At 33.7% G+C, this 16,447-nt stretch overlaps 2 protein-coding genes across 2 annotated transcripts in view; one reads left to right on the forward strand and one right to left on the reverse strand.

Moving 5' to 3' along the window:
- Positions 1-5,965: 5,965 nt before the first annotated feature.
- On the forward strand, positions 5,966-11,135 carry LOC108739675 (proline-rich protein 4-like). The gene is made up of 2 exons (XM_018473682.1): positions 5,966-6,075; positions 9,891-11,135. Exons 1-2 carry the CDS (start codon positions 6,064-6,066, stop codon positions 11,097-11,099), a joined length of 1,221 nt encoding a protein of 406 aa, XP_018329184.1. The 5' UTR covers positions 5,966-6,063; the 3' UTR covers positions 11,100-11,135.
- Positions 11,136-11,243: 108 nt separating this feature from the next.
- Positions 11,244-16,447, reverse strand: part of LOC108739670 (angiotensin-converting enzyme) — a 33,745-nt gene continuing 28,541 nt past the window's right edge. Inside the window, 2 exon segments of the mRNA XM_025979326.1 lie at positions 11,244-11,346; positions 14,369-14,612. Of these exon segments, the coding sequence (XP_025835111.1) occupies positions 11,244-11,346; positions 14,369-14,612 (347 nt within the window).

Raw genomic sequence — 16,447 nt, forward strand, 5'->3', positions numbered from 1 at the left:
TCAATGCTATTCATGACCACAAAGCTTATCATTAGTTATTTTGCTATAGACACAACTTAAGTGTGTAGGTGGTTTATTTAACGTTGCACACAGAATATACACCCCATTCTTCTTTGTTTGGTATTGAATTAGTTACTAAATTAGTTTAAATCCAAAAGCTTATTCTTTTTTCTCAAAATTTGCTACTATGACACTTTCTCATACGGAAATACCTTCGTTTCTTCACAACTGTAGATCTTGGAGTCGTTCAAGTGAAGAAAATTCGCAGAAGCCCTAATTTCCATTATTATTTGTTTTCACTTTCTATATATGTTTTGTTAGTATAATCCTGATAATAATATTTTACTTAATTATTAATTATTTATCAGTTTGAATTTCAACATGCGTCAGCAGGTACAGCTCTTTTCAGTAACATTTAAGAATCATTATTATTTTCACTGTTACATACTGATCACATCTGCCATATGTCTATTAACAAGTATATTATGTTATATAATGACTTATGGTCAGCGGTTTCCAATTCTGTTTTATAAATATAATACATATTCATAATTTCCTTATTAACGATACTGTATTGACTTCACTGTAACTTCAAAAAAAATATTTCTAGTGTCCTGGTTTTTAAAGGTCAGGGTCGTTCTAAAGCAGCCAACAGGATCGTTAGGAGTAGAAAAATTCGATAAATATGGATGGTTAGGAACAGTTATGTCAAATATTTCATTATTCGTAAATTTTATCTTACCCAACCTAACCTTAATTAATATAACCTAACAGAAAATAGTCTAATAACTCTTCTTAAGAATTAAGAAGCAAAAATTAAATAACATCTGACGCTGATTGATTAGTAATTAGAATTTTTTAAACTTAAAAAAACAGCTATAGTGAGAACAAGAGTTACAATAAATTCGTTCATGAATTTTTTAAAAATTCTCTCCGACCAGTCAATTTTTAATTATATGTATTTTTAAACAAATTTGCAACTCCAGGCACTTCAAGGAAAATATAAATTCAAAACGCAAGGACAAAACGTAACTAACTCTAAATTATGTGACAAAATCAAAAATTGTTCTGGTGCCACCATTACCATCTGGTATGCAACAAAAGAATACGAGCCAGAAGCCAATAAAGGAAAAAACTCAAGAAGGTATGACTCTGCCTCGAGCTATGAAATTCCTGTAATCTGCATACAATTGAAGAGTAAGTTAAAGGCCGGTAATATTCCTTAAGCTTTTTAAAAAAACACTTTTTAACACTTCATTTATTTATTATTTATTATTAATTAATTATTTGTTGAATTTGCTCTTAACTTTGGAGGGTTTTTNAATAATATTTTACTTAATTATTAATTATTTATCAGTTTGAATTTCAACATGCGTCAGCAGGTACAGCTCTTTTCAGTAACATTTAAGAATCATTATTATTTTCACTGTTACATACTGATCACATCTGCCATATGTCTATTAACAAGTATATTATGTTATATAATGACTTATGGTCAGCGGTTTCCAATTCTGTTTTATAAATATAATACATATTCATAATTTCCTTATTAACGATACTGTATTGACTTCACTGTAACTTCAAAAAAAATATTTCTAGTGTCCTGGTTTTTAAAGGTCAGGGTCGTTCTAAAGCAGCCAACAGGATCGTTAGGAGTAGAAAAATTCGATAAATATGGATGGTTAGGAACAGTTATGTCAAATATTTCATTATTCGTAAATTTTATCTTACCCAACCTAACCTTAATTAATATAACCTAACAGAAAATAGTCTAATAACTCTTCTTAAGAATTAAGAAGCAAAAATTAAATAACATCTGACGCTGATTGATTAGTAATTAGAATTTTTTAAACTTAAAAAAACAGCTATAGTGAGAACAAGAGTTACAATAAATTCGTTCATGAATTTTTTAAAAATTCTCTCCGACCAGTCAATTTTTAATTATATGTATTTTTAAACAAATTTGCAACTCCAGGCACTTCAAGGAAAATATAAATTCAAAACGCAAGGACAAAACGTAACTAACTCTAAATTATGTGACAAAATCAAAAATTGTTCTGGTGCCACCATTACCATCTGGTATGCAACAAAAGAATACGAGCCAGAAGCCAATAAAGGAAAAAACTCAAGAAGGTATGACTCTGCCTCGAGCTATGAAATTCCTGTAATCTGCATACAATTGAAGAGTAAGTTAAAGGCCGGTAATATTCCTTAAGCTTTTTAAAAAAACACTTTTTAACACTTCATTTATTTATTATTTATTAATTAATTATTTGTTGAATTTGCTCTTAACTTTGTTACGCCTTACGGAAAATAACGATACACCATGTGCGTTAACTATTAGCATGATACGAGACCGACCTAGTCGTTTGAAAGACTTTTTGTCCTTGATCGTAGTTATTGATTGTTTAAAGAAGACTTGCATATGTGCTGATTAATTAAAAGAGATATTGTAGTTCTCATTTCTTTCAAATGTTCATTGAATCAAAAGCTTCCAACATGTGAAGAATTGTTTATTTTTATGCAACTAATAACCGATGTTTTGCCCATATTAGTACGAATTTATGTAGGTGTTTTTTTTTAATTAGTACATTATGTTAAGAAAAAGTGTTTTTCAATCGTCTTAAGAAATTTGAAAGCAGAACACATTTACAAGCTGTTTCTATAACAAAATTATTATTGCTGGCATATATTAAAAAAGATATAACATGTCAAATACACACCCGACATTTTCATAAAAATGACGACAAATCTTGAATGATTCAGTACAAGCCCCAGCAACTCGTATAGCCCAAAAAAAATGGAATTTCCTGGACGGAATGATCTACACCCTGTACAACATTCGTGTTAAGCTTTTTCGACCTGTTTTCTTAACTGAGGTTTTGTACTTGAACGAACTGTTAGACCATCCTGTACGAGTTTTTCTTTGTTAAATATCTGAAGAGAATATTTAGTAAACGAAATCCGGATTTAACAGTAGGAACATAACTTGAGACTTTTGCAGTCTGTTACTGAAGTTTTACTACGACTATAAATGATTCTTATTTGAGTGTTAATTAACGTGAAATTAAAGTAGCCAAGTTATTAATTTCTACTAAAGCACATCTTCCGTATCATTCTCAATTGCTTATCAGAGAATGCGAGAAAGTTTTGTGGCAAATGTTGTAGGAAGAATAATTTTTAAACATATGTAGTACGTACGATCTGTCGTAGTTTCGTAAGTATTAAGAAAACAATGCTTAAACAAGTCGATGGAACATATAGTAATTACTACTACTAATTTTACAAACAGGAATATTCAAATAATTCTGCATAATCGAACCTAATATAAAAATTGGGTACCAAAAACTGTAAGAAGTGACTGACTTTCGCTATCCAGGAGGTCAGATAATTTAGAATTGAAAAAGGGTAAATACGTAAAACAAATAATAATATGTAAGAAATTGATTCTTGGCTAGGCACTTGGTGAAACATATTTAGTAAGATATAAGAAATAAAACACTTGGTACACTTTTGTTTAGAACACTCTAACAACTGTTTCAGCTGCTAAACCATTATCAAAGAGAATGAAATAATAATACAGGCTCAAAAAGAAAACACCTCTGTGCTTGCGAACGGTTAACTATGAAATTCGAAAAAGATTATTAAAAGTATACGTTTGAGTGTAAAACGTGGACGGAGGGCGTGATGGAAAAGAAAAAATTACAAGCCTTAGAGATATGGTAGGTACAGCGGATTATAAAATACCATGAAAAGATTAGAAACGACGAAGTATTAGAAAACATAAGAGAGCAGATCGCGTTATCGAAATCAATTAAGAAGAAGAGAAAAAGAGATAACAGCAATCCTATTACAAATTCAAGATAATATTCCACCTCTAAGGACCGAAGTTAGTTTTTATATTTAATATTGGAAAAGACGAAAATTTGCATAAACAGGAATGAGTGGAGGTACATGACTAAACAATCTTCAGACTGATGATCTCAACAAGTATCATCATCATCATCATAAGGTAGTCAGTGGTTGGGTAGCCACCTCCACTCTTTCCTATCCTCAGCTAATTTTTGCATTTGCTTAAACCTAGAGCATTCCACATCCTTAACAATTTGTGAACAGTAATCTAATCTATGTCTACCTCTTCTCCTCTTAGCTTCTGTTTCTGCTTCTAATATGCCTCTAACTAGCCCTTCATGCCTAAGAAGACCAACCTATCTAGTTTATGTCTTATTGACTTCCCTCTGTTCACCTACTCTTTCCAATACCTCCTCATTTTTAACCTTCTCTATCCACGGTATCCCCATCATTCACCTGTAACACCACATTTCGAACGATTCTAACCTTAAATTTTCTGCCGCGTCCACCGTCATGTTTTGCACGTACAGCGCCGTAACTATACCAATAATAATTAAATATTGTAATACTGTATCGTTAATTACCTACTTTTTCCATACTAATCAAAATATACAAAATTGTGTTGGATATATAGGTACACTGTACACGATTAATTTCCAAAACTGTTTACCAATTTCGAACTTGTTTCCTATTCAAAATTTAATACAGCATTGTTATTCAAAATGATTTTAATCGAAGAACTTCATTAAAGAATACCTCCAAGATTGCTTTCAAGTTTTTAGGTAGCATTGTTTGGAAGTGTCCAGGGAAAATATAAATATTTGAAGTTGTACTTCTTCTGAGTGTTGTGTGTAAAAAAGTATAAAAGCTGGTGACTCTAGTTTGCACCCTGGATAAAAATTTTAGAAAAAAACCCCTTAATTCGACAATACGACAATAAAACCCTCATATTGAACTGGTCGATTATTGGCGAAGTTTAAATAAATAGAAATTAGTAAGACACATTATTTTTAATTCTTCTTCTTGAAATGTAAAAAACATCATAGTCACAATGAAAAATCCAGAAAATGGACCACTGTAGATTACGTAGATTACTGGCCAAAGCATTGGTATGTAAGGCCAAAGGTCTCGGGTTCGATTCCCGGCGAGGGTATAACAGTATCAACAATTTTTGACGTGACAACGTCTTATAATTCGATAGAGCCGGCTGCACGCACGAAAAAACACGACTCATGCGGCGTTACCTCGCTCTGAGGCGTTCCATTTAAGGCTTGAAATGCAAGCGAGAGCGCGGAACGAGCGACAAAGAGGCATAATCGGCCTCCGCGTTCGGCAGCGTTCGACATCTGTCTCTCTCCTACTTGAGTGAGCGATGCGTCTGCGTGGACAGCTGCTATACAATAATACATTTCCATTTACCTCCTTCTCTATATCCATACAAAATATCTATCAAACAAATAAAATTAAAAGTTTCTTTTGAAAAATGAAACCATTCCATCAGTATTTTCTTATGACGTTGTTACGTTCAACTATCGTCAGTAAACCGACTTTACAGACAACCGATTTTTTCTTATTAATTTGAGATAGCTTGTAGTGGATAAACATTATATGAATTTTCACATTATTATTAACTGCACCCTTTTTTAAACTTTTACACCTTTAAAAGAACTTTTATTGATACGGAACCATTAAAATCCATCAAATTGAATACCAGAATAAATTATTACAAGTGCAACGATGTAGTATTAGAACGGCACCACGAATAAGATTTATTAACCTACTGCGATAAGCATTAGAAGCGCCTACTGCGTTTTTAATTGCTCTTATCTGCGTATTTATATCTACTACTAAACTACATACTTATTACGCTAATACACATGTAATGTATGCATACATTCATAAACGTGTGTATGTACGGACGGTGTTCGTGTGGCAAAACAATTTCGCAGGATTGCGAGTCTAGTTAGCCGCGCTCAGAACTTTCAAGGAAGAAGCATGCGAAAACCGAACAGAAGCAGAAGAAGAAGAATAAAACGAGGAATGGTAGTGGTAGAGGCGCGTATGTATGTATGCAGATAGGTAAGCTCAAGACTGCATGACCAGGATGCTTCGGAGGGAGTCAAAGCGAAAGTTCAGGATGTCTTATAAAAACCGAATCGACATCTTCGATGGTACGCAGTTTAAGTTCTTGGTTTGTTTTAATCGTGCAGAATGAGATTGCTGGTAAGGTGGCATAGTTAATCTAATTTTAACGGCTAGTGGCACGCATTTTAGTGTTTTGTTTTATTTTCGTGAAAAAAATTCTTTACCACTTTGCGAACATCAAAAACAACTAATATCTAATAACAGATAAAAAGTTATATCAATTACAGCTAAGTCTGAGTCTAAACACGTATGTGCAAATTGCAATTGGTATTTAATTAAATGTAATATTTTTCCAAAAGTTATCCATTACTTAACATTAATTTATCACTTTTACACTCGCGTTGAATTATTGTATGCTACAATTAATTTTAATGTTTAATATGCGATTCGTAACAAGTGATATAATATTCAAACGGTACAAGATTGGAGGAAATAATAATTATTATCATTATCAGTAATGTTGGTACTATATAAGCACCTAATACTTAAATTTCAATTCAATATAATTTGATACATACAGCAACAGAAAAGATAAGAACTTCATGTTTTTTAGTGTGAGAGAAATAGACTTTAGATTATCTGCAATAAAATAATATTTAGTTTGTTTGCTTTATCACTATCTCTACTGTGATAAAAATGGTTGTTAACAGAATTTGTTCACCTAGAATGCTTTTACAGTAACTAATATTGGTTGATTGGTGTTCCTCCTCTTCAGAGCAAATTATCGATTTTTATGTTTTGTTAAAGAAGTTGATCAAGTTGTTTTCCTCATCATTTTTATTCAAATGTTATGTACTAGACATAAACTAAATACGTTTTTGATATAAAAAAATATAAAAAATATTATAATTATTTTGGCTAATGTACATAATATCTCTACTTAGTTTTGTATGTTTGTACTTAAAGCATTTTTGTTAATTTCGATATTGATTTCGTCGCCACAAAACTGTTTTAGTATTCAACTACCTTTTTCCGGAAACAATGTTCTTCTACAATAAAATCTATGTTTGAATTTTTGAAGTTAGTAACTTAAAGTAGTAAAGAACGTTACTTATCAGTAATTTTCTAAAAATAGTGCATTTCTGTACCACTTTTTGAGAGATTTCCTCGGAGACATCAACAGTGCGTCACGCGACGAACCCGGCGACTTTCTTTAGAGAACTTTGGTTATAATGAAATATTGAACTTGTTAATTAAATTGAAACGCTTCAATATTGTAAATTGGATTAATTATCACTTGGTTGCACCTGAAAAATTAGGCTAGCAGGTATTAATTAATTAAAAATAAGCAAATGAGTGTAGCAGTAAGTTGTTCCAGAAATCGCATGTCATTAAAAGCAATCCATCAGTCAGGTACACTAAAAATGTCAATTAACTGTAAAAATTCGTAGTGAAAGGCGGTTATTTATGTATATCTACAAATGTCCAACAAATGCAAAGCTTCAACCATAAATCTAAAGTGAAAAGTGCACAAATTATCGCTTTCTACCAGAATCTCCCACAACTTTAAACTCGAACTAGAGTATTTATCTAAAACGAACAATCTTATGAAATAAAACAAACTAAACGCAAAATTATACTTTAATTGAGTTATCGATGGTAGGAGAGTCGAGTATGTTGATTGGGAAAGATAATGGCACGATGTGTGACAACACACAACATATGGCAAACAGCGATCTCTCATGTAATAGAGTCAATTTCCGTGTAGTATCAAGTTGGAATAAATTGTGCTTTTATTGGCAGCGGAAATGTTGTTAATATAGCTATTTCAACAATGTTGTTTGCTAAGTATTACTGCAATTATTATTTAGATGAAAGTTTCATTTACATGAAGGATTAGCATACTTTAAAATTAATCATGTTTTTCAAAAATAAACTGATAGAGACATTATCTTATAAACAACTTTAAATTAGTGTAATTAATTAAGAAATAGGTAAGATAGGTTGGTTCTGCTCAAGCATGAAGGTCTAGTCAGAGACATATTAGAAGCAGAAACAGGAATTAAGAGGAGTAGAAGTGGACTTAAGATTAGATTACTATTAATAGTTAGGGATGTGGGATGTTTTAGTGTCCAACCAATCTTAAGACTAATCTCCTTTTTTTTCTTAAATAAAGATTAATTTCTTCAGTATGCAAGTCAAGTTTCGGACACTATTTTATTACCGAAATGGTTAAAATAAAAATAAAAGATGAGTATAAAAATTCCAATTAATTAGTCAGTAAATACATTAACTACCCACTTGTTAAGTCAGTTACTTAGTTTTAGACTACATGCATACAATTACTGATCTTTTCCTTATTTAATATTTAAATATTAATATAAAAAACAGTACTGACCTGTTGAATAAAAAATTGTGCATAATTTAGAAATATTTAGGAGAATAGCTAAAAATATGAACTTTAAGTATGTTAATCGTTCTAATTTTGAGACTAATTACTTAATGTTTAACATGTTCAACAACTTTATCTCAATTTTGTACACTTTCTCAATAGTAACATTTCTATACACAGTTCTAATAATTATATAACATAAATATGATATCTAAACATCAGTCAACACTAATTATCAAATAATAATTACATTGCTATAATTTTAAGACCCTCACAGTCGACATGAACCAGTAATTACATTTTCTAAAACTTGCCACTAAATAAGGAAACTTCAGATGTAACTTTTGCGATAATTATTTGCATGTAACTGGTTCATGCATTTCGAACCGAACGCTAGTTAGATATAATCGTTTTTCCATCCATTCGTTAAATAACGACTCGGTTTTACTCGCGATGCGTAGATTTTTTCTTGTAGAAAAGATATGGTACAAGATGTCTAATTAGCGTTTATATTAACATGGAAGGCACATGGTTGAAGCGTGCGAGTGTTAGAAAGCGTGACATGATACACACTTCAATAAATAAAATTGCAACGTATACACGAATAAATAGAAGCAGTGTATGCTTTCGTAAGAAATTTTTTGAATTATAATATTATTAATGTAATCAGGATAGACACGACTTGAGTTAATTAACAAATAACTCATTCGTTAGATACTTAATAACAACCAAAATAAATAATGAAATACTATAAAAATGTTAAATATTTTGCAAACTTATTGATTAATTATTTTGTTCTGATTCAAAGTTTCCTTTAATTATATTAAATATAAACGGATTAGGAATTAGAATATTACGAAAAATTAATTAAATTAATCGAGTTTATTTCTAAAGCTACAGCTAATTGCAATTAACACGATGTACACACGACTTTTTTAATGACAGATGATGTCAAAGTAAGAATGTTGTAACAAATATATTTTTGAGCACGTAAAAAATATAGTTTTATAGGTTTCGGGATTTTTTTAATTTAATTATTTATGTTTAATTTTGTCAATAACCGACTAGTTCGATATAAGAATTTTATTGTCTTATATTGAACTGTGGGCGCTGCGGAATAGAAAAGGTTAGAAGCGTTCGAAATCTAATGTTACAGGGACATATTAGACGCAGAAACAGGAGTAGAGTAGTAGAGGCAAATCTAGATTAGATCACTGTTTACTATTGGAGGTGGGTGTCCAACCAGTCTTAGAACTGATGACCCTACGATCATGATGATGATATTCAACTGATCACTCTACGATCATGATGATGATATTGAACTGTTTAGCTAAATCTAAACTGAATAATTACACAAAAATTGATTTTTAATCCGACGAAATTAAATTTTAATCGAGCAGAATTGGTTTAAACAAAAACGAATCACATAAATAAATAGAATTTTGTCAAATTTGTACACTTCCATTTATTTTTGAATGCTACCACTGGGCGTGAATTACGTTACGTGTATTAGTTTTTACATATATTTAATTTTTGGTTAAAACTTGTTATTTAACTTCAGGGTTTGTCAGCGCTTTTTGCGCTCGTTCTACTAGTAGCTGCTGAAGAACCCAAGAAATCCGTCGCAGAAAGTAACAAAAAATCGGAAGATTCTCGGCCTGCCGAGACCCAATCGGAGGACAAACGCCAAGACAAAAGAGGAATCGAACTGGGTTATGGAGGAGGCGGAGATGGAGGGTATGAACAGGGTGGCGGTGACTATGGAAGCAGCGGACTCGGAGGTGGCGATTACGGGGGCAGCAGCGGTTTCGGGGGCGGCAGCGGTTTTGGGGGCGGCAGCGGTTATGGGGGTGGTTACGAAGGTTTACACGAAAAAACAGTGACGGTTGTTAAAAACGTCCCTGTACCCGTACCGGTGGAAAAACAGGTACCTGTACCGGTCGAAAAGACCGTCCACGTACCTTACAAAGTAAATGTACCCCAGCCGTACCCAGTCGAAAAGAAGGTACCATACGCGGTACCATACAGGATCAACGTGCCAGTTAAAGTACCACAACCGTACCCCGTAGAAAAGCCCGTCCACTATCCCGTTGAAGTACCAGTAGACCAGCCCTATCCCGTCAAGGTTATCGTACCCCAACCATACCCCGTGGAGAAAGAAATTCCAGTACCGGTTAAGGTTTACGTACCACAACCCTACCCCGTCGAGAAAAAGGTACCTTACACTGTGAAAATACCCGTGCATGTACCTCAGCCATACCCTGTCGAAAAAATCGTACCTTACCCCGTTAAAGTTCATGTCGACAGACCGTACCCCGTTCACATACCCAAACCAGTGCCTGTACCAGTAGAAAAGAAGATTCCATACCCTGTACCAAAACCAGTACCGTACCCAGTCAAAGTACCTTTCGACAGACATATTCCCTACCCAGTTGAAAAACCTCAACCGTACCCAGTTAAGGTACCTGTACCACACCCATACCCAGTAGAGAAAAATATTCCATATCCAGTAGAAAAGGCAGTACCGTACCAAGTTAAAATTGAAGTCGACAAACCCGTGCCCTATCCCGTTTATAAGAAAGTAGCAATTCCCGTTTCTAAACTCGTCCCATACCCGGTTAAAGTACCAATTCCGGTACCTGTCAAGGAACATCATCAAGAAGAAGAAATTCAAATTGAATACGGCGGCGGTTACGGTGGAGGTGACGGGGGTGATTTCGGAGGTGGACATGAATTGAGTGGTGGGGGTGGTGGCTACGAACACCACTAAACTTCAACAATAAAACCGGTGATATTTTCTAGTTGAATTTCCTAGCAGTATTTCTCAAAAACCTTTGTACCTACTGTATATTGTTAATTTTATTAAATAAGTTTAATTTACCGATTGGGTGTTTTATTTGCAATTATGTTTCACTTACCTCATGTAGGGGATGTTGGCTGGAATGTGGTATTTACTGCCAGGGTCGAAATCGTGTTCAGAACGAAGTACAGGAGGCTTCAGACCGCTGTATTGCTCCCTGTTAACAAAATAATTACAATTAATTAAACAATTATTTAACTCTTAATTTTTAATGATAAGGAATTTATAACTATCAAACAAAAAAAAATTATTGTGAAGTAAATTGATACGATTATTATTAAAATAAATTTTCGACATTACCTAACGAAATTATAGAGGGGATCGTTTTTCGGTCACAATGCCTGCTTCAAGAATTGTTTACTAATGAAGTCATTTTGGTTTATTTACAAAGGGTAAAGCTATAATAAATTTTTCGACTAATTAATGAATTAATTATGAAAATTTAGTCTTTATTGCGAATTTTATCTACAAAAAAATTGTAAAATGACCTTACCAGAATGCGAGAAAATCAGAAATTAATCGTCTATACGTAATAAAAATATTAATGTGACTAAAAATACCCTTTAATTACTAAAAACATTTCGTCTCGGCCTAAATCAATTTACAATGCATCATTTAAAATCTGTTATTTTTCAAACCAAAAATATTCCATGCATGTTTTATTATAAGTAAATTTCCCTAAACAAACGTTAAAATGTTCCTTAAACGTCATTTTTCTCCTAATATCTGCTTTATGCGTTCTAATTGAGAAAATGTACATATTTTATTATGTAATTTATTGTTAATAGGAAATAAAAACGAAAGTTGTCAGCAGGTTAATGTGTAACATATGCTCGCTTTACTGAATTGTATGCAATTAATTAGTGAAAGTACAGTTAAAAGTTCTGTCGAAATGCTAACTTGATTTCGAGAGTAATAGTTACATTCAGTGTTACTCATTTATCTACTTTTTTTTACATATTATATATCAGGAACCATCAGAGCAAAAATTAGTACGATTGTTGTAAATAGTGGTATATACATCGAAGGCGCCATCAACATCATTAAAGACAGTAGGGGGAAAATTAGTATGCTTAGATTTGCAGATGACATAGCAGTATTAGCGTCAAGTAAAACTAAAATACTGGTATGCAAGGGAAGAAAAAGTAGGGAAAGAGCGAATATAAAGATAGGAGACGAAAAATTAGAAGAAGTGACTGATTTTAGATATCTAGGAAGTTAGATAAGTCAGGACAGAAGGAGTAGTAGGGATATAAAGCAGAGGATAGCGCAGGGTCGTGTCGCCTTTAATAAAAAGAAGTCACTTCTATGCTCGCGAAGGGTTAATTTAGAAATTCGAAAAAGGTTGTTAAAGGTGTATGTTTGGAGCACGGCGTTGTACGTGGCGGAGAAGAAAAGGTTAGAAGCGTTCGAAATGTAGCGTTATAGGCGAATGGTGAGAATAAAGTGAGTAGAAAAGGTAATGAAGAGGTATTAGAAAGACTAGGAGAACAGAGGACTCTATGGAAGTCAATAAGAAATAGGCGAGATAGGGTGTCAGGACACCTTCTCAGACATGAAGGTCTCGTCAGAGACATATTAGAGGCAGAAACAGGAGTTAGGAGGGGTAGAGGTAGACCTAGGTTAGATTACTGTTCGCAAATAGTTAAGGATGTGGGTTGTTCTGGTTTTAGGGAAATGCGAAGTTTAGCTCAGGATAGGAAAGAGTGGAGGTACGTGTCCAACCAGTCTTAGGACTGACGACCCTATGATGATGATGATGATACCTTAATAGTCCGTTCCTCGTGTTTAAACGTATACCGAATAAACCGTAGACGAAACCAGCCTTTCCCGAAGGACGTAATATGAATAGGAAAAAATGTGAACAAACAATATACCAATACGTAATATCGCCCTTATTTTTCTATAGCATTCGAAATTTTACAGAGCGACACATTGGTCAATAGTGGTGGACAAAATTGGTTTACTTCATGCAATCTTCGTCTTGTTCTTGCGAAAATGCATATAAATATCTTTAATAATTATTATAATAAGGAAAAATTTGTGCTTAAGGAATTATTAAAAGAAACGCAAGAATTAGATTAAATGAGGAAGACCAAGATTTAACACTCAAGACTAAGACCAAGACTATATTAGCAAGACCAAGGCCAAGGCCAAGATTAGATTTATTTGAGAGAGGCCAAGACCAAGACTGGAACTCTTCTTATTACTATTGGCCAAACTTTGCTAGAGTTCCGGTGTAAACAAATCCCATATTCCTTACGTTTTTGCTTCAGTTCAGGGATTTTTATAATAATAAATTTAAACGTAATAAATAGATACTTGTTATGTCGATTTGTTTATTATTATTTTTTTGAAGTCTATTAGCTAGAAATTTAGTAAATCACAAGTCAATTACTATTGAGATACTGAGAATTTTTCTAGCGTTAATTCAATGTATTAGTGAATTAATTTTACACACTACAGATAACCTCAAATTAATGAGGAAGAATTGTTGCTGGTATACTTCATTTACATTCTGTAGCGATGTGCCCCTTCCAATGTCTTGGATGCGCGCTGGTAAAATCGTAGGTAGGGAGAAAAAACCTCATTATACTCTCGACTCTTGTTCATTAAACATACTTTTTCATACAGTACCTGCCAAAAGGTTTGTTCAGTCATGAATAGTAGTGCGAGTTGAAAACAAGCGTTGAAGCCTTTAATATGTCTTCAAATATAAATAAACATCTCGTTGATATTTTCAGTAGTAAATGGTACCAATAACAGCACAATTGAGCAATGAAATTATAGTGGATGAAATGGTCAATTTTTCCGTGCAGTACTCTACGGATTATACGCTCCTCACCGGTTATGAGAGTTGTCTCCTTCCTTTTCTGACCTAGTGCTGTTCTTTGCTACTTTGCGCCGATCAAACTGCAGGTCACATCGCTACAGAAAGTAAACGAAGTATATCACCTTCTTGTATCTTAGTGGTAGAGTACTGGGGCGTAAAACCCGGAGTTCGGTTTCAATTCCCGACAAGGGAGTGACACCAGCAACAATTTTTCTTTATTAATTTGAGGTTATCTGTAGTGGGTAAAATTAATTCAATAATACATTCAATTACTATTGCTGTTCCTAAGATGGGATATATAAATGCACTTTTAAAAATAAAACATTGAAATAATATTGGTATGTACCTCAGTCTCCACCAGTGGCAGTTGTATTGGTCCTTTCCAATTTGTCCTCTGAAGACATCGTATCTCCAAAGGTCCATAACGTAAGCGAAGGGTAGAAAAGCAACTTTATCCAAAGCGACTGAATACAAAAAGTTGATATCGACAGATGTATCTTCGATAGAATTTTGTACGAGACCGATTGTTTGCAAGTGTTTGGGTGTGCCCACTGAAAGACCAATGGCCTCTCCTATAGCCTCATGGAAAGCTGTAAGAATAGAAAAAACAACCGTCAGTCAATAAAAACTAGTCATATTGATTACTTGAGTACATTACAAAACGTACCATGCGACAAAATGTAGTATGTCTATCTGCCAATGGTCTACTAGTTGCTTTAATATATTTTGGATGCGATAAAACGTACCATCGTTTTAGAAAATACCACAAATGGCGAGGTAAACGCCATCTGTAGTACGATGCTACGTTTTAGGATTAAGTATGCTCCAACACGGTCGCGATCCGCGTCTGGCAGTTTCGACAGAATACAGACCACTTCGAATTATTTTATTTGAGCAATATTGGGTTTTTTTAAACAATTATTTAAAAAAAAAATTTCACAACCTAACCTAACCTCGTAATATTATTTCAACATATCAGCCCGCTTTCGGCGAGAAGGAACTTTCAGGAATATCCGGTTTGTCATAAATCTGCGTAACCAAATCTTCATAATCAGCTGACTACAACCTACAGTATACTATTATTACGACACATGTACCTTTGGTGATACGTTTTGACATCAACAAATTAAAAAATGACCCTCTGAAGGTAGAAGTGGTATGTTATGTCGCGGAAAATCGGGTTGTATGTTTTGTCTCTGGTACGTTTTGAAGAGTAACGGATTATTTTATCTGTTTTCTAATATATGGTCATTTATGACATAGGACTTCTCCTATAGCCTCATGGTATGCCATAAAAGTGAAATTAATAGCTGCGAATAAAAACTCGTCATACTGATCATTTATTTTATTTTTGTTAAAAGATGATGAAAAACCAAAATGCCAATTCCCAAAATTGTTTTCTCATATGTAAGACTATCCGTATCCTTCTAGGAAGATTTTGGTGCATCATATTTTATTACACTGTCATTTGTAGTAGAAAACGTAAGAAGAGTCAATAAAATTCACAATTATTGAAACAGTACTCTGGCGAGCTTATGAGAAAGTCAGAGGTGAAATATTTCTCCTAATTATTGTCATTTCCTTTTTTGTATTTAAGGAAAATTACTAACAACTCCGGCTCAAACTGAGGAGTGGTACATCCCTGCGCTATCCTTTGTTTCTTACACCTATATGTATAGCATTTTTTCTATTCTAAGTTATCTGACTCCATAAATATTGAAAATCAGCTACTTCATCTAGTTTATTAACTCCCATATTTATACCTATTCTTGGTTCTAATAATTTGAAGCACCGCAATTCAGAACGGGTACCAAAGGGATCCAGTAGATGCGACAAAAAAGAAAAACATAGAAGGTTTGAATTGAGTAGCTGTTGGAAGATGTAGTATAATGAAAAACTGGACATAATCCTACATGCGTAAATTCATTACAATTTCTACAATATTGATAAAAAAAAGCATCTTAGCTAATAGTACAAATGGGCAGACAGTCTCTCCAGACTACACTGAAGGGTAAGGCGAAAGGCCCTTTTCAGTCTTCTTTTAGAAATTGGGAAAGTGGGTAGTGGTGTTTGAGGTGAGAAAGATGAGACGAATGAATTGGAGGAATAAAAGATTATCTGTGGAATATTACTGCCCCAGCATTTGCCTAAATGATCTAAGAAAACCACAGAAAAATTTGGACCAGGGTGTATTGGAATAGAACCGGTCTTCTCCCGAACGCTAAACAGTGGGCCAATCCTCTAATCCAGAGCCGGGCAAACTTTAACTTCGCAGGAGCCGCTACATGAGGTTAGTTTGAGTCACTCCATACCCTTCAATGAGTACGAGAGAGTAAGCAGTAATGAATAATTTTGTTTTGTCTTTTTCTTCTCCCTTCCACTCCCATATCAAGCCCCTTCATCCCGTAGACGAGCGAAGCCACTC

This window comes from Agrilus planipennis, unplaced genomic scaffold (genome assembly GCF_000699045.2).
Source record: "Agrilus planipennis isolate EAB-ADULT unplaced genomic scaffold, Apla_2.0 scaffold249, whole genome shotgun sequence".
NCBI classification, from domain to species: domain Eukaryota; kingdom Metazoa; phylum Arthropoda; class Insecta; order Coleoptera; family Buprestidae; genus Agrilus; species Agrilus planipennis.